We start from the raw sequence: 24,783 nt of genomic DNA, 5'->3' as shown, positions 1-24,783 counted from the left end.
CAAGAAAAAATCTGCAGATGCTGGATATCCGAGCAACACACACAAAATGCTGGAGGAAGTCAGCAGACCAGGCAACATCTATGGAAAAGAGTACAGTCTTGCCGAAGAAAGCCTTCCTGCCAAAGGGTCTCAGCTCGAAACGTCGACTGTACTCTTTTCCACAGATGCTGCTTGGCCTGCTGAGTTCCTCCAGTATTTTGTGTGTGTTGCCCAGTTGAATATTTTATTTCTTCCTTTTATATAAACTCATAATATTTACTGGCTGAACCTATTTTAAATACATTTATTTTATTTTAATTATCCAAGTCTATTTTGTTTATACATCTGGTTATCGGAGATATTTCTGAAAGACTTTTTAACATCTTTGACTGCAGTGAGCTATTAAAAAGCCAGAGGGGCAATTGGGAAGCAGGAGTTCAGGATTTATCACCTGGGACCTAGTTACCATTTGCAACCCGGTTCACCATGTGGCCAAAGTAGCCAGCACTCAAATTCAACTGGCACTGCACAGTGCAAACATTGTCAAACCTCGTCAAACTTTGGGAGTGGCAGCAGGTGGGGAGCATGTTATTTTAGAGCAGAAAACAGCGCAAAACAAAATTAAACTTTAAAAGAAACACAAATGTTATACATAGAAAACATGTTTCAAAGAACACCGAATGCCTTCACGGACGAAGATCAAATTCATAATTTAAAATGTAACCTAGCATTTAATTCTTCAAGATCAGGCATGACTGCAAATCGTGAACAGCTAAAAATTTTAAGATCCATCTAGTGCAAAAGAATTTCTGCTTCAACTATGTGTCATGCACTATATATCATACATAGGAGCTTTTTGAAAAGCTCCTGTCTGTTCATATTTCAGAGACATTCACGTAATGGGACTCATCTGATACAGATATGTGATTAATCAGACAATATGTACCAGATGCTTTTTTATCAAGTTTTGATTTTCTTTTCACTATTTACTAATAGATCACAATTATGACAGCTTTAACAACATTGATTACAATTCCTACACTGCAACGCTATTCAGTCCAAAAATTACTGTGAAATGTCTTGAGGTTGTAAAAGGCAACATAAAATACAAGTAATTTTCTTCCTCCAACAAATTTACAATACCACAATCGGTTATGTTCCGTTAAATCATTCAAGATTAGCAGTTTTTTGGGGGTGTTAATATTTTAACTTCCAGTAATTTCTTTCCCCCCCCTTAAACAGGAACATTAAGTTTTTAAATCTTCAAACAATAATCAGCGCAAAACCTCAAATGCCCATGACCAGTAGCAAATCTCTAAAGAGTCCAAACTCACTCTTCAGATGCATCTAATCAGTATATCTCTGCAACTGAGTCTGCCAAGTTCATAGTAACAAGAGCGGAGTCAAAACAGCGAATGGAAAAGGAGAGGAGAAAGGGGAAGAAAATTATTGGAGGTTAAAGAAATCAATGTTCATGTCATAGATGGGAGGCTACTCCGACTGAATATTAAGTGTTGCTCCTCCAACCTGAGAGTGGCCTCATCGTGGCATATTCATGAAATATGTTGTTTTGCAGCAAAACACATCTATATACAGTGCCTATAAGAAGTATTCACCCCCCCCCAAAAGTTTTCATGTTTTATTGTTTTACATCATTGAATCTCAGTGGCTTTAATTTGGCATTTTTTTGACACTCATTAACAGAAAAAGACTCTCATTTCAAAATGAAAACAGCTCTCTACAAAGTGATCTAAATTAAGCACAAATATAAAATACAAAATAACTGATCGCAAAAGTATTCACCCCCTTTATATGACACACCAATTCATCACTGGTGCAGTCAAATGGTTAAATAGTGATCACTGTATGCAGTCACTGTGTTTCAATTGATAGTAGTAAAAATATACCAGTTTCTGTAAGGTCCAACCACTAGTAAATCAGTATCCTGGCAAAAAATACAGCATGAAGACAAAAGAACACTCCAAGCAACTCCATGAAAAGGTTATTGAAAAGCGATACAAGAAAATTTCCAAGCCATTGAATGTCCCTTGGAGTATAGGTCATCAAGAAGTCAGTCATCAAGAAATGGAAAGAGTATGGAACAGCTGTAAATCTGCCAAGAGTAGGCTGTCCTTAAAAATTGAATGGCTATGCAAGAAGGGGACTAGTGAGGGAGGCCACCAAGAGACCTGACAACTCTGGAGTTACAAGCTTCAGTGGCTGAAATGGGAGAGACAGCGCATTGTTGGCCAGAAGAAACTGCAGTCTGATCAATGGACAGAGAAAGCAGACAAGCCAGTTGTCTTTGTTTCCCCTCCCCCCCCCCCCCCCATTTTGTGGACTCTGAACAGTTTCTTACTCTTGGATAATCTAATCAGAGCAACTGAGGCTACATTTACACTAGACCAGATAATTTTGAAAACACTGGTTTTGTGTAAAAGCGACAGGCGTCCACACTAGGCATTTTTAAAAATACCTCTGTCCACATTAAAACGGATATTTTGGGCGAATCTCCTCCTACTGGGCATGCGCAAGACACACAGAAAACAAGCGAAGAGGAAACAGTATACTTGGCGCACGTTTGTCCAGTTACAGACTAGAAAAACTTAAAAGGAAATTGCCAAACGAAAGACTTGGTGCATGTTTGTCCAGAAACATTTCCTACAGCCATAGTCTCTTCACCGATGAAAGGGACAACAGCTACAACTAAATGCAATAAGGCTTGTTACTGGGCAAAAGTGAAATTTGCTGTGACCTCATTTGTTTGCCTTTACTTTTGCCATGTCTTTGTGTATTATTTTGCTGTATTTAACATGTGCAATAAAATGAGTTACTGGGTAACAGTGACAATTACATCTATTGAACATTTGCACAAGTAATACATTAATAAAGCACCTTGTTAAATGAGACCTGCGTCTCAATATCACCAAGACCAAGGAGATGGTGGTGGACTTTAGGAGATCTAGGCCTCAAATGGAGCCAGTGATCATTAATGGAGAATGTGTGGAGCAGGTTAAGACCTACAAGTATCTGGGAGTACAGTTAGACGAGAAGCTAGACTGGACTGCCAACACAGATGCCTTGTGCAGGAAGGCACAGAGTCAACTGTACTTCCTAAGAAGGTTGGCGTCATTCAATGTCTGTAGTGAGATGCTGAAGATGTTCTATAGGTCAGTTGTGGAGAGCGCCCTCTTCTTTGTGGTGGCGTGTTGGGGAGGAAGCATTAAGAAGAGGGACGCCTCACGTCTTAATAAGCTGGTAAGGAAGGTGGGCTCTGTCGTGGGCAAAGTACTGGAGAGTTTAACATCGGTAGCTGAGCGAAGGGCGCTGAGTAGGCTACGGTCAATTATGGATAACTCTGAACATCCTCTACATAGCACCATCCAGAGACAGAGAAGCAGTTTCAGCGACAGGTTACTATCGATGCAATGCTCCTCAGACAGGATGAAGAGGTCAATACTCCCCAATGCCATTAGGCTTTACAATTCTACCGCCAGGACTTAAGAACTTTTAAAAAGCTATTATTAATGCTTTTTGAGATAGTGATTTAGATGTATATCATATTTTTTACTGAGTTAAGTATTGTATGTAATTAGTTTTGCTACAACAAGTGTATGGGACATTGGAAAAAAGTTGAATTTCCCCATGGGGATGAATAAAGTATCTATCTATCTATCTATCTAAAACAAGGTGTTTTAAAACAAGATGAAGACAAGGTCTTCATCAGTGTAATCTTGTATATCCATACAATGTTACATTAGGTTGTTACACATCTATTGTCAAATGTTGTTGGAGGTCGCGTTCAAGAAAACAATGAAATGCCATGCTGCCGCCAACAACTGCACCGGCACATCATGACAGCGGTTTTAAAAATAGCCAGTTACCCCGTACACACTACGTTTTCAGATCTATTCACTCTGGACAGCATTTCTGAAAATCTCCGTTTACGGGGGAGGAAAACACCATTTCAGTGTGAACGGAGGATCAAAACAAAGAGAAAAAACTTTGGTTACAGATTTATCCGGTCTAGTGTGGATGCAGGCTGAACGTGGACACAGGCAGCTTCAGGTAATGATCTGCTAAACTCGAGACCATTCTCAAGTAGCCATTTGTTATGTAAAGGAAATGGACTCTGAACTGATCCTTGCCCTAGGACAATCTAATCAACAATATACCTGAGACCATTCTCAGAGGAGTAGCTACTTGTTATGTAAAATGTCAGACCTGCAATCAGTAATCTCGTTAGACTCTGTCTGGGTTGCCTCATTTAACTGGTTTGGACCAGTCAGAGTGTAAAGACACAAATACACAAGGCTGGGCGGGCACAGCTATGAAACAATGTTGGCTGTAGCCCAGTACAATGACTAGTAAGAAGGTGACCCAGGTAGGTCAGGTGACCTTGATGAGGAACAGTACAAGACTCAGGAGCGATAACTCTCCAGCAGCCAGAGACCAACCATTGCAGATAAGGAGGACCGAATGGCCACGTGGAGATTTGGACCACAAGGAACACCTGGCCAGCGTAGATTCCTTTCCCGGGAAATATCCTTCCTCTTCATCAACATGGAGTGTCAGGGGTTCTAGTAGGGAGCACACAGGCAGATAAGAGTGTGAACCCACTGCTTTTTTAGTTGAAATAAAAAGTTACTTGTCAGTACATACATATTCTCTGTGCCTCACTGATCATTATTACAAGGGGTGATCCTTGTAACAGCATACAAATATTGCCCAGGTGCTTCACCAGTTGCAGCTTTATGGGAGAGAGGCACAGAGAAAGCCACCTATTGGGGAAAAAAACTATCATGAAATCTTGGCTAGTTTGCCAGAAGGCACGTGGGAGACTCTGAAATCATAGAAACATAGAAAATAGGTGCAGGAGTAGGCCATTCAGCCCTTCGAGCCTGCACCGCCATTCAGTATGATCATGGCTGATCATCCAACTCAGAACCCTGTACCTGCTTTCTCTCCATACCCCCTGATCCCTTTAGCCACAAAGGCCATACCTAACTTCCTCTTAAATATAGCCAATGAACCGGCCTCAACTGCTTCCTGTGGCAGAGAATTCCACAGATTCACCACTCTCTGTGTGAAGAAGTTTTTCCTCATCTCGGTCCTAAAAGGCTTCCCCTTTATCCTTAAACTGTGACCCCTTGTTCTGGACTTCCCCAACATCGGAAACAATCTTCCTGCATCTAGCCTGTCCAATCCCTTTAGAATTTTATACGTTTCAATAAGATCCCCCCTCAATCTTCTAAATTCCAGTGAGTATAAACCTAGTCGATCCAGTCTTTCTTCATATGAAAGTCCTGCCATCCCAGGAATCAATCTGGTGAACCTTCTCTGTACTCCCTCTATGGCAAGAATGTCTTTCCTCAGATTAGGGGACCAAAACTGCACACAATATTCTAGGTGCGGTCTCACCAAGGCCTTGTACAACTGCAGTAGAACCTCCCTGCTCCTGTACTGAAATCCTTTTGCTCAAATCCTGGAAGAATGTTCTATGGTCTGATGAAACCAAAATTGAGCTTTTTGGCCATCAGACTAAACACTAGGGTTGGCATAAGCCAAACACCACACACCACCAAAAAGTACACCATCCCTACTGTGAAGCATGGTGGTGGCCGCATCATACTGTGCGAATGCTTCACTGCAGCAGGCCCTGGAAGGATTGTGAAGGTAGAGGGCAAAATGAATGCTGCAAAATACAGAGAATGTCTGGAGGAAAACCTGATGTAGTCTGTAAGAAAACTATGACTTGGGAGATTTGTTTTCTAGCATGACAATGATGCTAAGCATAAAGCCTACAAGGAATGGCTTTAAAACAACAAAGTTGGTGTCCTGAAGTGGCCAAGCCAGAGTCCAGACCTTAATCCAATTGAGAACTTGTGGTTGGACTTGAAAAGGGTTGTTCACTCACAATCCCCATGCAATCTGACAGAGCTTGAGCAGCTTTGAAAAGAAGAATGGGGAAAAACTGCAGTGTCCAGATATGCAAGGTAATAGAGACCTATCCACCCAGACCCAAGGCTGTAATTGCATCTACTAAATACTGACTTGAAGCTTTATTCAATCAATTGTTTGGTGTTTTATATTTGTAATTAATTTAGATCACTTTGTAAAGATCTGTTTGCACTTTGATACGAGTCTTTTTCTATTGATGTCAAAAAAGCCAAATTAAATCCACTGATTCAAACATGAAAATTTCCGGTGGGGGGGGGGGGGGGGAATGTTTTTTTACAGGCATTGTATATATAATTAAATAGGTATTTAGTATAGGTATAGGTATTTAATTAAATTAAATTAAAAAGAGAAGAAGAAAAACTTAGTGAGGTAGTGTTCATGGGTTTATTGTCCATTCAGAAATCTGATAGCGATGGGGGAGGAACTGTTCTAAAACACTGAGTGTGTGTCTTCAGGCTCCTGTACCTCCTTTTTGACGGTAGCAATGAGAAGAGGGCACGTCCTGAGTAATGTCCTTAATGACAGATGCCACCTTTTTGAGGCATCGCTTTTTGAAGATGTCCTCAATGTAGGGGAGGCTAGTGCCCTTGATGGAGATGGCTGAGTTTGCAACTTTCTGCATCTTTATCAATCTTGTGCAGTGGCCCCTCCGTACCAGACGGTGATGCAACCAGTCAGAATATTCTTCACAACACATTTGTTCAAATTTGTGAAGAGTCCATGGACTAAAATGCTGGAATGAAAAGGGCAGTGGAATTAAAATGGTTAGCTATGGGTAAACTCTGCTTATCATGGACAGAGCAAAGGTGTTTGACAAAGTGGACCCCCAATCTTCATCAGGTCTCACCATTGCAGAAGTGGTCTAACTGGGAGCACAATAGATCACCTGACAGACTTGCCTCAGCTGGACGGACTGTCGAGGGCCCTGAATGGTAGTGAAGGAGGTGATGGCAGGTGGAGCACTTCACAGGGGTAAATGCCAGGACAGATATCAGTGGGAAGGGGTGAATGGACAAATGAGTCATGGACAGAATGGTCCCTGCAGAAAGCAGAAGGTGGGAGGAGAGGTAACGACGTTTTTGGTGGTAGGATCCTGTTTTGAAGTCACAAGTGCCAAGTTCATGCAATTTTATTCTATTAGTACATGTAAATTACTTGTTCATTTGTATAAAAGCAGTTGTCTTCAATGGACAAATCCAGAAGGAACATGTATGCTAAACCAATGAAACAAAAATAATTTCTATAAGCCTCATCCAATATCCAAGAAAGCTTTCAAAGCTTTTATGGGAAAAGAGGCAACGGGTATTAGTCACATCACTTCAAAACATGTTCAGTCAAAGCTTTTCCAACTTTGCTAATCTGTGATCTATCTACAGTGGTTCTTTGTTGGTCAGCATTGTGAAGAAACAGAATATTATAACAAAGTCAAAATGTTAAACCAAAAGTCTGACCTTCGGTAGGTTTTGCAAGTCTTTCATAAACTTGCATTTTTGGTTGTCCTTGAAATAGTATGCCGAGCATGTGGATGTGACACGTGGGATAATGTGAACCTAAACACACATAGGCACATAGGTATACACACACACACACACTTCCTTTATGGGTAGGCTGTAATCTCCACATTTAATGGCTAGGACCGTGACTGAGTATTTATTATCAAGTCATTTTGTTCCAATATCAGGTGTGAAACTGAAGAACTCATGGCTGGGTAAAGGATATGTTCAAAAATTTGCTGCACAATTGCAACCACTGTTCAGAGATGTCACTGGTTGGTTGGTTATTAGGTGAGAGTTAATTTCTATCCAAACATTTCAGTACCTGGTCTTTTTGACCTGATATTGGTGAAGTAAAATTCAAAAGAACTGGAAATCAAGGCTTCAGTGATTTCAGATTCTATCTGTTTTGAACTTGAATGATGCCCATGCATTGGTTGTCCAAATGCTACATAGCGCTCCACTGTACACTAGTCAAGGGATAAAGTGGAAACTAGAAGGTTTTAATGTGTTGATCCAAAAAGTTAAGGAAGATTTGATATATTATCTCTAGTCTATATTAAGTCATCTGCTGTCATTGGGATGAAGTTATAGTTCATCTGAACATGTTTTGAAGTGATATATTAGTTAATCCTAAAATTAAGAGCAAGTTGAAAGTACGTTTGCAGTAGCAATAAGTGTTGAATTATACCAAATTTTGATATTGATATGCTCTTCCTTCCCAAGACAAATAGCTGTTTTGTTGATATTCATTCAGGAGTTGCATACATAATGCTTAGCCACATGAAGAAGCCATTTGAAAGCAAATGAATCTACAGACCTGCAGGAATAATTAGCCTTAAGAATGGTCAAGAAAGAAAAATGAAACAAAGAAAATTACAAACTGAAAAGAAGAATGTTTGCTATATTTACTAACACTATGAATTTGCAAAGATACAAAATAATTCAACTAAATTCAGCATCTTGCCTAATTCTACGAAAGCAGGATTAGAAATGCCTTGATAAAACCGTACATTGTAGCCTTTTGTTTGGTTCACCCCAATTCATCAACCCACCTGCACACCTCCTGCAAAGCACTGCATGTTACAATGAACTGTTCAAGCTGCTTGGCACATAATTGCGTAAATTATGTTGTTCCTAGCAATTAGCCAAGTTGCAATGCATTTGAGCATGACTGTATGGCTTGCAAGGCTTAGTCATTTCTGACTCTCCACACACAGATCACTGTTACAAACTGTTACTCAGTGAACTGACCTCCATGGCAATAATCATAACCCTGACCACCTCGGGTGATTCAATAAAACCCAGAAAGATAGCTAATTTTAAGCTTACATTCATCATTAAGAGAGAAAAATCAACTTCCTCCCACTTACAGAAGGATGATATGGCAACATAACAATTAAAACCATTCATTTGATTCCTTGCATGCCTTACTGCATTGGGAAACAAATTCTTATACGTGATTGAAAAGATACGTGATGCCATTGTGCATCCCAAGGAAAGAGAAAAGCACAAGCATCAGCTCCTTCATTTACAGTAATATATGAACCCATAAAAACCTCCAGTTTCATTCGGGCTGCTCTTGTTGACAAAGTGTTAAAAAAGGCTTTTGCCATTATAACAGCATAAAGCTAACACCTCAAAGTGTTATCTGCTCAGTCCTTTTAGCAAATTTATTAACACTATTAGTTAGATTACTCCACCTTTTCCATGGTGTGAACCGGTATCAATTATTTAGCCAATTCTATTCTATGTTAATAAAATACCTGCTGATTAAACATATACCAAAGTGTCACTTTGTGCTACACAGAACATTGACACTATTTATTTTAGTTTAAATAAATGCTACAGTCAGAAGCTGGTGCAAGATTGTGATGACAGAAGTTGTGAAAAATAAAAAAAAAATGTATGCACCAAAAGTCCTTGTATTTCTGTGTGAATGTGAATATAGGACAGTGGAAGCAGAACGGAAAATAATACATTCATATCTCACAATTTTGCCACTGTTTAGTGGATTACTTGCAAAATTTAAACAGCAAATATGTCAATATCTAAACTGACATGAAGCAAAATTGACTACTGAATCTTCTATACTCCACAGCAACTGCAATTCAAAAGTACTTCTCTGGCAGTAAAGCAGTTAAAGAAAGGTACAGAAAAGGTGCCATGACATTTGTCTCCTTGTGGGTACAGATCACTAACAAAAAAGGAAGCAGTACTTTATTCTTTACCAGACTTCTAAAATGGAAAGAAAGTGTTTGCCTCCCTATACTTAAATAATTTGAGAAAAAACATCACAACCAAGAAGATGATTCAGAGATATAAATATCTGTGAAGAAATAAAAGGCCGATGTTTCAGGTTAAAGATCTTTCTTCAGAAGAAAGAGATTTTGCTGCTGACCAGAAAGCACTGAAGCATTTATTTGCCATCTATTATGGAACAATTACAGCTTACATTAATAATTCTTGAGATTTTACAATTTACATTATATTCTATCCTCAGAAATAGGAGAGGATAAAGAAATATTAATAATGCTTATGGTGCATAGTAGAATACATTCAAAGATCAATTTTCCTGACCAAGAATCAGAGCCTCAGATTAAGAGATTTTGGCCACCAGAACAAACTAGAAGAAATTTCTTCATCCAGAAAGCAGTGAATTATTAGAATTTGTTTTATCCAAGGCAGAGGAGGCTCAGTTACCAAGTTTATTCAAGACAAAAGATAGACAGATTTTTAGTATTAAGGGAATTGGTGGATATTGAGTTGGTAGGGGGAAGTGGCACTGAGTTAAATTAATGAAAAGAGCCATTTCATTTACTCCTGATTTTGTTTCTTGGATTCTCTGTTCGGCATTGCAAAGGATTCAGTTAACTACTTGCTTCAAATGTTTAATTCAGCACTGCAATTCACAATATTCAATAGATCAATTGAAAGGCGCAAGCATTGTGAATGACTGTCATACCGATTCTCATCTTTTATAATAGTGAATTAATATTTTAAAATCTTGAAGTCCAAATATTTTCAAATCTGCATTTTAAAAAATTGGAATCGGTAATATTAAAGTAGATGAATGTTCTAACAGCAGTTTGTGTATTACATGAAATGATTATACTATTCACTTCAGTTCTTAGTCTGTGATCTTTGCATTCTATTTTATAATCTAATTGAAAGCACCAATTTACAAATGGTATACATTATATTTTCAATATCTAGTTCATTCTTTCAATTATGCTGATAATTTTCTTGATAAGAATAACCCCTCATATAAATTACTGTTACTTGCTAAACTAAAGACCTGTGGGTTTAATTGTATTACACCAAATGTAAAAAAATGAATATCTCACAACCAGACATCAATAAACAATTTTTTTTCAAAAGAAAAATGGAAAATGTAAAGTTATTAATGGTACCATTAGTAAGTACAAATCTACATTAAAATCTCTATTTAGTGTAGCAAATCAAACCTGGAAAAACAGGCTGTCTTAATATCAGCGAATGTAAACTACTTCTGCTATCCCTAGTTCAATGATGAGTTGAGGCAACCTGTTATAGGAGGTGTTAATTGGCAAATGCTGTACAAGTCGGGAGCATGTTCCCTGTCGTCCTGGCCCAGCAAGGCTAGGTCATTAAAGTGGAAATGAATTCTTTCAGGCTGCCTTAACCCCTTAAAGGCTCAATTTGCTTCCACTACTCAGATGAAAAACTAAACACTCATTTTATATCACACGTTCAATAAACTTTTGAAATAAATTAAGTAGACACCATGATAGCAAATCGGGATAAACTCGGTCTGCACACAGTGGAAAATATTTCTGGAAATAAGTGACAGAAAACCTCAACGAAACTCTTCACTGCAGAATTTAAACAACAATTACAATTCACTGTCCTCCAGAAAGGCGTAGACTATGCAAATTTGTAACCAGGATGTAACTAGTATCTCAAACAGCGTGCAAAATTTTACTAAATATTTCTTACACTATTTACTTCCCACTACAATTTTAGCTGGCTAACACGACTGATCAACTCAAACAACTCCTCCAAATGAGCTTTTTACTCCCAAAATTGAAGCGTGCCTTTAGCTGTTTTGTATCTGGGGGATTTCTAACTCAAATCCAGGAACCAGCTGTTAAAATTCTGAACTATTATAATCAATGGGAGGTTTCCTTACGTAAACCAGAATGACTCTCTCATCAGGCTTCAATTTAAGCAATAAACTAACAGATTCATAAATGGCAAATGGATACCAGCAAAGAAGTAATGACTCTCCTCATACAATACAAATCTCAGACATTTCTGAATATAAATCTTAGTGTTAGCCTATCACTGAACATCTGAAAGGTCTTCCCTGGCGATTATACCAGTTTCAGGTGGTTTCAGAAACCAAATTTGAAGTTACGCTATACAGCACTTTCTTAAATGTAATCAGGCACGCTAATACATTAGATTCAATTGGCTGTTTTTATTCCAATTGTACAATATATCAAGTCAATACCAGAAAGCATTACAAACTTAATCTAATCGGCATATCAATAAGTACAAAAATATTGAGCAATAGTTTAAAAATCAGTAACTTAACAATTTACAATGAGTTTATCAATGTCTTTCAGACATGATCAACAAACAACAAATTATGAATCATGCAACATTATACTTATTCACAGACAATTCCCCTGTAGCTCTTTAATATATTCTGGATCTGACAATTAGTAATTATTTAATACAGGAATACAGTATTCTTTACATGCATGGGATAAGTAACTATAAAAGTAGCCTTAAGCTGTTGCTGGAGTAAATAGTATGAAAATACACCTAAAATGTCCACAATTTTGGGGATATTGTTTTAACTAAGATCAATTGCTAAAGAATATGGGACCTGATAAGAAGCAGTCGTCTGAAGACTCCATAGCCCCAGCCCTCTCCTCTCTCCTGTCCCGCCTAGAAAATGATGCCTCATATGCTAGGATGCTCCTCGACTCCAACTCAGCATTTTAACACAATCATCCCTCAGAGGCTAGTGGGTAAACTGTCCCTGTTGGGATTCAACACCCCTCTCTGTAGCTGGATCTTGGACTTCTTGAAAAAAAGACCACAATCAGTCCGAGTTGGCAGCAAGATCTCGAGCTCCATTATGCTGAACAATGGTACCCTCCCCTCCCCTCCCCCAGGGGTGTTGGCTCAGCCCACTGCTGCTCCCGCTGCTGACTCACGATTGCGCTGCCAGATTCAGCTCAAACCTCATCATCAAGTTCACTGCTGGTACAGTGGTCGGCCTCATTAGCAACAATGATGAGTCAGCATACAGAGAGGAGGTATACAGGCTTATCAAATGGTGTGATAACAACAACCTGTCTCAACGTGATCAATACAAAAGAGATGAATGTGGACTTCAGGCAGTCACAGGTCAACCACTCTACATTGCACATCAACGGCTTTGCCATGAAGAGAGTGAAGAGCACAAAGTTCCGTGCTGTGCACATAACTAACAATTTAACCTGGATTCACAACACTTCTGCACTACACAAAACAGCACATTAGTATCTACACTTTCTGAGGATATTGAATATCCAAGCTCCCCACTGCCCCCCCCCCCCCCCCACCAACTTTCTACAGGAGCACCATCGAGTGTCCTGTCTGGCTGCATCCTTGTGTGGTATGGAAGCTGCAATACCCTACAGAGGGAAGATCACCAGGGTCTCTCTCCTCCCTATTTGTTAGATTTAACAGAAACGCATCAGACAAAGAGCCAGAAGCATTGTTGAGGATCCCGACCACTCATCCCACAACCTCTTAAACCCACTACCATCACAAAGGAGTTACAGAAGCATTAGGACTTGGGACTGGCAGACTCGGAAACAGCTTCTTCCCTCAGGTTGTGAGACTAATGAATACCCTGCCACCACTGAGGTCTCATCACTTGGACAGTGAGCTGTTTACCAGTGAGCACACTACATGCATTTTGAATATTTTATTAACTTATTTATGGTAATATTTTGGTTTATATGCTGTGTGTGATATAGGTTTTGTGAGTGCACAATGGCCCAGAGGAACATTGTTTCATTTGGTTGTACATATGTACAGTCAGATGACAATAAACTTGAACATGAACTAGAAATTGAATAACTTCTCCTCTGTACCCTTCACATGTGGGCAAACAAGCCTTTCAGCAAAATTTCAGCCAAAGAAATACTAACCAATTTCAGCAGAAAATAATTTTTTTTAATTGTCTTAATGTTAATTTAATAAGATGGGGACACCAACCTGTCCAAGTCCAGGCATACCACCTCCTAGTCGTAAAAGTCTGTCCATTTTTCTGAAAACAAAAACACACAGAAGTAATTAACCATGAAACTTTTAAACTCAATTATCATCTATATAATTCACCTTCAATCTTTCCTTATGTCAAAAATATTGGTGGTAATTACAACACAACATCAGATTTCCTGTTAATTAGCACCACATACTAATTCAAGAACCTGTCTTCCTTGCTAATTAACAGACCCAATTTCACCGCTTTTGTTTTTTTGTTGGGTTATCCCCAATTTCATAACAGTATTTCACAAGTGAAAACCACCTCAAAAGTTCCTACTGATGATCACAATGTTTATACTTGCCACTGAAAATATTAGATGTGGGTTTTTGATTATATAGCTCAATCATATTAAAAAGATTGCCTTTTCCTAACTGAAGCATTCCTTTCAAGTACTAGAGATATTACGACAACTTGTACAGTCTGCACAAATAGGAATCGTCACTTTCAAATTAAAAATTGTACATCTAATTAGTAAGCTCTGTGTTAATTAACTTACAGCTTGTCAGTTATCATCAATATTGCGTGCAATGATGGTGTGATCAGATAGAAGTCTCAAGATACACAGTCTTAAAGCTTTAATATGGCATTAGAAGATTCTGCAGTGCACAAAACAGATTTCTTTCAACATTTCCTAAGGAAGTGTATGTTATCAAAAGAAGCATGTTTATTATTCAAAAACATTGCTGAACACATTGGGTTGGATTGTCCAGATACAGATGCAACCAGGACTCATCATCCTAGGCTCATACTTATCTTTTACACTTACGGATGACCAAACGAGTTAATTCTCCACACCCACCAGACAATTTCAAGCAGTGATTGACCAGGTATTTTAAACATTCTGTCCAAACCCCAAAATGATCTGATGACTTTTGCCACCTTTAAATGATTTTTTTTGATATCTCTAAGTTATTTAAATTCCATACAAATAGATACAAATAGCTACAAATAATTAAATAAACTCAAGCACTTATATATTTCCTCCTACTAGATTTGTAACCCTATAAAATTGAATGAGGTGTTCGCTATTTGACTCAAGTACTTCTCAAGTCATTTTATTTATTTATCTATTTTTGCTAATTCAATAAATCTAAATCTGCCTTGTATCCACAAGAGTGGCTCCTGGATGAAATGGACAGTCCAAAAGAGTTTGAAAGAATAAGAGGTGATCTCAATGATCTGAGCAAGATTAACAAGATTGATGCTGAAAAGCTGTTACCTTCTGTTGGAGAACCTAGAACCTGGGAAAAGGTTCTGAAAGGCTGAAAAAAATTACTCAAGGACAGTACATCTACAACTCAGAAGGCCATGGATGTTCAGTGGCCACTTTACTAGACCATAAGAACATAAGACATTGGAGCAAAATTAGGCCATTTGGCACATCAAACCTGCTCCACCATTTATTAGTCCTCTCAACCCTATCCACTTGCCTTCATCCATAACTATGCCTTCTAGTTCTCTCAAAATGAATGCTAACACTGCATTTGCCTTCCTTACCACCGACTCAACCTGGAAGTTGCTTTTAGAGAATCATGCACGAGGACTCCCAAGTCTCCTTGTACCTCTGATTTTTAAATTTTCTACCCTTTTATGGTTTACACCTTTATTCCTTCTACCACAGTGCATGACCATACACTTCCCGACACTATATTCTATCTGCCACTTCTTCGCCCATTTTCCTAATCTGCCCAAATCCTACTACAGATTCCCTAATTCCTCAACTCTATCTGCTCCTCCACCCATCTTCGTATCATCCACAAACCTGGCTACAAAGCCATCAATTCCATCATCCAAATCATTGACATTTAAGAAGAAAAGTATCATGTCAAAGGTGGCAACCCCTGCGAAACACCATGTCATTGGAAGTTAACCAGAAAAGGCCCCCTTTATTCCCACTGTGCCTCCTGCCAGTCAGCAAGCTTCTATCCATGCTCATATGATTCCTGTAATACCATAGCTTTTTATCTTGTTAAACAACCTCATGTACGGCACTTTGTCAAAAGCCTACTAAAATTCCAAGTGAACAACATCCATTGACTCTCTTTTGGCTATCCTGCTTGTTATTTCCTCAAATAATTCCATCCGATTTTGTCAGGCAAGATTTCCCCTTAACAAAACCATGCCAACTTTGGCCTATTTTATGATATACCTCCAAGTACCACCAGTAATCTAAGTGGCACTTGGTGGCACATGATAGAATAGCTATTAATATAGGAGTACACCTGCTTGTTAATGCAAATATCTAATCGGCCAATCACGTGGCAGCAATTCAATGCATAAATGCATGCAGACATGGTCAAGAGGTTCAGTTGTTGTTCAGACCAAACCAGAATGAGGAAGAAATGTGATCCAGATGACTCTGACTGTGGAATGACTTTTGGTGTTAGAAGGGGTGGTTTGAGTGACTCTGAAACTACTGATCTCCTGTGATTTTCGCACACAACAGTCTCGTTTACAGAAAATGGTGCAAAAAACAAAAAAAAATATCCAGTGAGTAACAGCTCCATGGTGAAAATGCCTTGTTAATGAGAGGTTAGGGAATAGCCAGACTGGGTCAAGCTAACAGGAAGGTGATAGTAATTCAAATAACCATGTGTTACAACAGTGGTGTGCAGAAGAGCATTTATGAATACACAAGTCAATCCTTGAAGTGGATGCGCTATAGCAGCAGAAAAACAAAAACATACAGGATGTATCTAATAAAACAGCCACAGAGTGTATATTATATTGAGACTGATACACTTTTGGACATTGAGACAACCAGGATTAGACCTGAGTCACAAGATCACTTTTGATATTGATTAAATGACAGAACAGGCTTGAGGAGTGAAATGTCTTATTTCTGCACTTTAAAATGGCCTTAAAAATAAACATTTTATAGAGAAGACTTCAATAATTTTAAATACAGAATATTCTACCAATCAATAGCTGTTATATTATAGATGAACTCCTCAATGTATAGTCCCAAGCGTGGCTGCAAAAGGCGGAGGATTGGGCAAGGAGCCAGCAACTCCATCTCACAAAAACCCAGTGCTAGAGAAATGCCAAAAGAAGCCCCGAAGACCTCACCCCTGGGAGAGGCAGGATCTTTGTCTAGAACGGGTGCTTCCAGCCAGGGGTCCATGAACCCCCTCTGTTAATAGTATAGGGGTCCATGGCATAAAAAAGATAGGGAGCCCCTGGTCTAGAAGATGGGCTACAACCTGAAAGACTGGCTCAGGATGGATAACTCTGGTAAGCTGCTGTTGGGGACCAATGCCCCAGTAGAGGTGATGGACTTAAGTACATTGCAAATGAGCAAAAGTATTCTTTTTCAGTCATCTTATATCAAGCTGCACAAAGCAACTGTTTTGAAACTGTTAAAGTAAAGATATTAAGGAGAAATTACCAATCATCAGTTTATTTAATTTTCCTGGGGATTACAATAACCAGAAAACCTTTTCAATTTATGCAGCCACTTTTTACTCCCAGAATGCATTTGGAATTGTTTAATACAACTTATATTTGCACACTTAATTTGACAGTTCAGGACCTGCAGTTTATTCCTGAAATACCAAAATCATGTGTGAATGTGTTTCGGAAACACCAGTTTAACTTACAAAATGCATTCAAGTAACTAAATTAGCACATAGCATACAACAGTTATTGTTAGTACCAGCTAGATGACCCAATCCCAGCTGTGTAATAGCAATTTTATATGTATAAATTTCCATTAAAATTTACTTGATAAATCTTTCCCAGACCACTGTTCAAAAGGTAACTATATTTATTAAATAATCAGTAGTTATACCATGTTGGTAGAGTTTGAATTTTGCTTTATATCCTTTTGATACTGATCAGATATTTTTATTTATTAGTGCTTGGTAAAAATCAGCAGTTTTTGTTTAAAAGACATCAGTTTTCTATCTCTAATGAATACATAGAGATCTCTCTGACATTTCTTGCTTCTCAGATCCCTACTCTCATCACCACTTCCCTCCAAACAGAACTGAGTTCCTCTAGTTCTCACCTTTCGGCTTACCAGCCAGCCACTTAATCCAAATGCCACCAGCATCCACATCATCTGCTCCCCATTCCACTCTGCCTTCTGCAGGGACCACTACCTCTGTACCTGGTATGCTCACCCCTCACCACATACTCCTCCCTGACTCTTAACATTTTCTCCTGCAACCACAATTGTTCTTGCACTTCCTCACTCACCGCCATCCTGAGACCTAAACAGCCCTTCCAAGTTAGGAAAAGATTCATGCGCTCTCCTTCAACTGTCTATTGCATTTGCTTATGTCAAACTTAGTGGCTTCTGGGCTGGTATATCAAGCCAATTCAGAAGGGAACTGATGATTCTTCCACTGATGGGACTGGAGATGCCTGATTATGCCTGAGAGTGGGTTGCTTGAGAGAAGGTGTGCTCCTTCCATTGCTTGCATGTGTGCTCCTCTACTTTGACTGAGCTTGAGCTCAAGATTCCTAATCCCAAGAGTCAGTAGGATTTTTGCATTTCTTCAAAGTGTTTTTTGAGTGCATCTTTAAACCACTTCCACTGTAACCTGGTCCATGACAGAACTTCGTATAGAGCAGGGGTGTCAAACTCATTTTAGGTCACGGGCCGGATTGAGCAAAATGCAGCTTCATGCGGGCCGGATCAGTCGGACGCGTGCGAACGCAGCTTTCGTTGCCTCCGTTTTTTCAGCCTGCTCTCATGTGACTCAGTCTCTGCTATAACTACATAGTGTTTCACTTTACAAATTCCGTTTCTTATGAAGAAGACTGCCGAATAAACACTAAAAACCCTGAAAACCTGGTACCTGAATAAACTCAGCATTAGCCATATCATACGCCATAGGCGCTTTGATTACTGGGGCCAGCTTTAATAGTAATTAGATATTATCTCACGGGCCAAAGATAATTCCACCGCGGGCCGGATTTGGCCCGCGGGCCTTGAGTTTGACATATATGGTATAGAGCATCTGTTTCATATATGCAGTATCAGGCAAGTGAGTAAGGTGACCTGCCCAACAGAGTCAACAAAGGCCTCGATAATGGGGAATGATGGTCTGAGGAAGGCTGTCAACATTGGTTTACTGGTCTATCCAGGGAATTTGGAGAATTCATAACTTTTGTATCAGTCTGAGGTTATGTCATGAAATACCCCTTTCAAAGTAAACCTATTATTGAAGTACGTATATGTCACCATACAGTACAGCATATACCCACCTTTGCTATACCACAAGTACCTAATACAATGTTCCTAAGTCTTGAAAGTGCCAACTCACCATCTATCCAGAGTGAATAAATGGTATTTTGAACAGAGTTAAGAAGCCATGAACTGTGGTGGAGAGAAGATTTAAAATTTCCACTTAACATTTTGTGGAAAAAAGTTTGTCCTTACTGGTTTAATTCTAATTTTATCATTTGCAATTGTTCAAAATAAGTGAGATTCTTCATATCTGCACCATAAAATCCTTTCAACATTTCAAACAACTAAATAAAATTCTAAATGCCATATTTTCCCATTCTAGTAGGCCTTTATCCACCTAAAGCATTTTTGGCCTCAACAAATTTTTCAAGCTGAATGAACATCAAGTCCCATTCTCCTACTTTTGGATTCAGATAACTTCTGAGATCATGTTCCTTTTATACAAATGTACATTTTGAATAATTACTGGGATCAAAGGTCTAATATACAACTACCTCTTTAAACACATACAAAGTTCAAAGTAAATTTATTACCAATGTATAACAAATACAAGCTTGAGATTCATCTTCTTGCAGACAGTCACAAAACAGAATCGACACAAAAAAAACAATAACCAACTAACATCCAATGTGCTAAAAAGAACAAATTGAACAATAACGAAAAATGTAAATAAATAATAGAAAGAACACGAACTGCAGAGACCTCAATAGAGAGCCTACTGCTGCGGAATTTGTTCAGTAGTGAAGCCAGACCAGGAGTCCGATGGCTGTAGGTCAACAACTGCTCCTGAACCTGGTGACATGGGACCCAAGGGTCCTGCATCTCCCATCAAATAGTAGTATTGAGAAGAGAAGGAGGATTCAAACTGAGGCTGACACTGAGATGTGAGCTGAACATTTTCATTTCCCACTCTCGGGCTGCGATGCTTCAATCCACACAAAGCAATGAGGCTGACCATCAGACCGTCTTCCACTCTCGGGCCTCAATACTTTAATCTAGGTCAGCACATAAATCGACAGAGTAAAGGAGTTGAACATCAGTTTGTTTTCCACTCTTGAACTTTGACGCTTTAATCTGGCCCAAAGTCTGTTCCAGCAACGTGCACTCAGCGAATTGCTAGTTTGGTTAGATTGTTCAAAAGTGCATTTCCTAAAGGGAAATTACAGACTGTGGATTTCAGTGATCATAATCCAGAAGTATTCTTAGTAGAATAGCTAGTCGTTTTGTGAGCCACCCACAAAACATCGCCAGTGCCATCTTGTCAACACAATTCTGATTGTACAAACTATAGTTCCCCTGACACTGCACTCTGGAATTCAAGACTAATGTCAGATTCAGATGAAATCAATTAAAAGATGGGATTAAAAGGACCAGAATGTACAGATTAGCTTGTACCTGTCACATACCAGCAGTCCACACAGATGATCAGTATTTAGCAACTCTGTGGAAACCTGAGAATCATGCACAAACACTGAAATTGTGAATGTCTATAAAGGTGACCACCTGGAACTCTGCAACTATCATCCAACTTTGGATTCTCCTGGAGTCCAACAGGAAATTCAAGCAATTTGTCCAACACTTCTGCTGATAATGCTGTTCACTAATCCAGCAACAGGTCAGAATTAACTTAGAAATAGAGAGCACTTATTTGAATGAAGAACTGTAATTAACTTGTTTGTGATTTAATTGGTTTAACATAAATGTATTTAGTTAAATGTTTTCTACTAATGAAGTGTTTTAATTTGAATTTTTTATGATCAATTAGCATTTTTAATTTTATTAGCTTAAATGCTTTTAAACAACCAAAACATTCGCATATTTTCAATGTCTTTTTCAGCCCACAAGTTTTGGGACAAGACAAATGTAGGTCCTTTACAGGTCAAGGCAAATGTAGGTCCTTTACAGTCAGAAACAGGTGAATTGATCATAGGGAACAAAGACATGGCAGACCAATTGAATAACTACTTTGGTTCTGTCTTCACTAAGGAGGACATAAATAATCTTCCGGAAATAGTAAGGGACTGAGGGTCTAGTGAGATGGAGGAACTGAGGGAACTACATGTTAGTAGGGAAGTGGTGTTAGGTACATTGAAGGGATTAAAGGCAGATAAATCCCCAGGGCCAGATGGTCTGCATCCCAGAGTGCTTAAGGAAGTAGCCCAAGAAATAGTGGATGCATTAGTGATAATTTTTCAAAACTCCTTAGATTCTGGATTAGTTCCTGAGGATTGGAGGGTGGCTAATGTAACCCCACTTTGTAAAAAAGGGAGAGAGAAACCGGGGAATTATAGACCGGTTAGTCTGACATCGGTGGTGGGGAAGATGCTAGAGTCAGTTATCAAAGATGTGATAACAGCACATTTGGAAAGAAGTGAAATCATCAGACAAAGTCAGCATGGATTTGTGAAAGGAAAATCATGTCTGACGAATCTTATAGAATTTTTTGAAGATGTAACTAGTAGAGTGGATAGGGGAGAGCCAGTGGATGTGGTATATTTAGATTTTCAAAAGGCTTTTGACAAGGTCCCACACAGGAGATTAGTGTGCAAACTTAAAGCACACGGTATTAGGGGTATGGTATTGATGTGGATACAGAATTGGTTGGCAGACAGGAAGCAAAGAGTGGGAGTAAATGGGACCTTTTCAGAATGGCAGGCAGTGACTAGTGGGGTACCGCAAGGCTCGGTGCTGGGACCCCAGTAGTTTACAATATATATTAATGATTTAGACGAGGGAACTAAATGCAGCATCTCCATGTTTGCGGATGACACAAAGCCGGGCGGCGGTGTTAGCTGTGAGGAGGATGCAGGGTGACTTGGATAGGTTAGGTGAGTGGGCAAATTCATGGCAGATGCAATTTAATGTGGATAAATGTGAGGTTATCCACTTTGGTTGCAAGAACAGAAAAACAGATTATTATCTGAACGGTAGCTGATTAGGAAAAGGGGAGATGCAATGAGACCTGGGTGTCATTGTACACCAGTCATTGAAGGTGGGCATGCAGGTACAGCAGGCGGTGAAAAAGGCAAATGGTATGTTGGTATTCATAGCAAAAGGATTTGAGTACAGGAGCAGGGAGGTTCTACTGCAGTTGTACAAGGCCTTGGTGAGACCGCACCTAGAATATTGACTGAGATGAGGAAAAACTTCTTCACACAGAGAGTGGTGAATCTGTGGAATTCTCTGCCACAGGAAACAGTTGAGGCCGGTTCATTGGCTATATTTAAGAGGATGTTAGATATGGCCCTTGTGGCTAAAGGGATCGGGGGTATGGAGAGAAAGCAGGTACAGGGTTCTGAGTTGGATGATCAGCCATGATCATACTGAATGGCAGTGCAGGCTCGAAGGACCGAATGGCCTACTCCTGTACCTATTTTCTATGTTTCTATGTTTATTAGCTGTCAAAACAACTTTGTAAATTAGGCTTAGTTTGCATTTAGAAAGACTTTGTCTTGAACATTACCAATCAGCTTGTAGTTGACTTCAGCGAGAAAATTTGTGCCAGGGAGTAATTCCACACATATACAGGCAAACATGAATGTAGGACCTTAATCAGTCCATGCAATCACTGTTTGAAAGATATAATAAAATCTAAAGTTTAAAAAAAGTGAACAAGTGGCAGGCGGAATTTAGCTCAGAGAAGTGTGACGTGTTGCATCTTGAAGTTAAACTTGGATCTGCGCAGTAAATGACAGTTCCTTGAACAGCATTGTAGAGCCGGGACCCAAGGGTACCAGTAAGTAGTTCTCTGAAAGTGGAATTGAAGATAGATAGCGTGGTGAAGAAGGTATTTAACACATTTGCCTTCACTAATCAGGGCACTCAGAGCAAGAGTTGTTATGTCATCGTACAACTGTTAAAGTGCAGTGCAGATAGACAATAAGGTCATAAGGCAGAATGTTAAGATTCCATTTTAACCATACTAGGGAGTCAATAAATAAACTTATATAACAGCAGGATAGAAGCTATCCTTGAGCCTCATGCTTTCAGGCTTTTGTAGCTTTTATCCATTAGGAGAGTGAAAGAGGTCTTGGTCTCTTTTGGGATAGGATAATTTTAAAATGCTGGCTATTTTACCAAGGCAGCAAAGTGCAGACAGAGGGGATGCTGGTTTCTGTGAGGTAATGAACTGCAACTCTCTGCAGTTTTTTTGCAGTCTCTTGCAGAGCAGTTGTCATACCAAGCCATGAAGTGTTCAATAAGAAATTTTCAAGAAGTAGAGTGCTGGTAGGCTTCCTTGGTATCTACATACTTGCACCACATTAAGCTGTTGCTGACGTTCACTCCCAAGAACTTGAAGTTTTCATCCATCTTTAATTATCACCACCAATGTGCACTCCCCCCACTCCTAAAATCAATGACCAGCTCTCTATGTCCATCTTGTATTCTGACTCATCATTATTTGCAATATTGCCCACTACGGTGGTGTCATTTTCAAAACTGTAGGTACAGTTGGAGTAGAATTCGGTCATGCAGTTGTGAATGTACTGTGAGTAATGTAGGGGGATGAGGACACAACCTTGTGAAGCACCTGTGCTGATAATAATCACGGTGGAGATTCTGCTACCTACCCTTACTGATTACGATCCGTTGGTCAGAAAGTCAAGATTCCAATTACAAAGGGAGATATTGTGACCCAGGTCTAGGAGTTTGGAGATCAGTTTACTTGAAATTATAGTATTTAAGTCAGAGCTGTAGTCAATAAACAATAGACTAACATAGGTGGTCTTACTGTCCAGAGATAAGTGTAGGGCGAGGTAGGTGGCATTTGCCATAGACCAATTTCGGAATGTTAGTGACCTCCTTAAAGCAAATGAGAACCTCAAATTAAATCAAGGAGAGGTTAAAAATGTCTGCAAATAACCCTACCAGCTGATCACTTTACAATACAAGAACACACAAGGACACCATCCAGGCCAGATGCATTCCGCTGGTTAACTCTATGGAACAGTAATCTTACGTTTGCAAAAGTGACTGTAAGTTCAGGAACACAGAAAGATGTCGGGATGGGTGGTAACATTCCAGTCCCCCATTAATCTATTCAGGAATGGATATGCAGTTGGCAATAATGCCCGACTTGGTTTTGTAGCCCCTTTTAGCAGGTAAGCCCTGCCACAACTGATGGCTGGTTTGGGACTCAATTTTGGATTGGTAATGCCTCTTGGCATCTGAGATAGCTTTAAAAGGGTTGGATTCTAACTTCTTGTACAAGTCAGGGTCACCTGATTTGACTTTAACTAGGGAGTGGATCTTCCAGTTAATCCATGGTTTCCAGTTTGGGAACAGCCAGATCGTCCTCATAGAGCACTTGCTGATAAGGTCCATATCGATGGTGACAGACTCATCTAGGCTGGCTGCTGAGTCTTTGAACATTAAGGATATGGGCCAAATGAAGGCAAACAAAATTAATTTAGGGAGGAAACTTGGTTGGCATGGACAAATTGGGTCACAGGGCTTGTTTCTCTGCTGTACCAGTCTATGTCTCTTCTACAGTATATAAATTCATAATGATTTAATAAATCCAAAAGTTACAACAATTTGGAAGCAATTTTGATTGGGATAAAGACATTTCTCAGTAATCAGACTGAGGAGTTGCAGGATCATTGGCACTGGGAAGCTGTAAATGCGGCATGGCAAGCTTCCATTATTAAATGTAGAAATAAAAATTGAAAATGTTAAAAAAAATTGACAGTACACTGGAACAAAAAACAGCATTGAGGGAGGAAGTACATGCAAACACAAGATCATATACATATGCACACAGTTTTAATTAAAGATCTGATATTTGATAAAACATATAAAGTTATATTTTGGACATGGGTCTTTGCCAAGGCAGAAAT

General features: G+C 39.2%; 1 protein-coding gene across 1 annotated transcript in view; it reads right to left on the bottom strand.

Annotated features, from left to right (window-relative positions):
• The window catches only part of psmd14 (proteasome 26S subunit, non-ATPase 14), a 102,937-nt gene that overhangs the window by 70,807 nt on the left and 7,347 nt on the right, over positions 1–24,783 (bottom strand). The window contains exon 2 of the mRNA XM_073047405.1: positions 13,695–13,746. Within this exon, the coding sequence (XP_072903506.1) occupies positions 13,695–13,742 (48 nt within the window). The 5' untranslated portion in view covers positions 13,743–13,746. The remainder of the gene's footprint in view (positions 1–13,694; positions 13,747–24,783) is intronic.

This window comes from Hemitrygon akajei, chromosome 5, assembly GCF_048418815.1.
Source record: "Hemitrygon akajei chromosome 5, sHemAka1.3, whole genome shotgun sequence".
NCBI classification, from domain to species: Eukaryota; Metazoa; Chordata; class Chondrichthyes; order Myliobatiformes; family Dasyatidae; genus Hemitrygon; species Hemitrygon akajei.
This window is presented reverse-complemented; position numbering and strand designations above follow the sequence as displayed.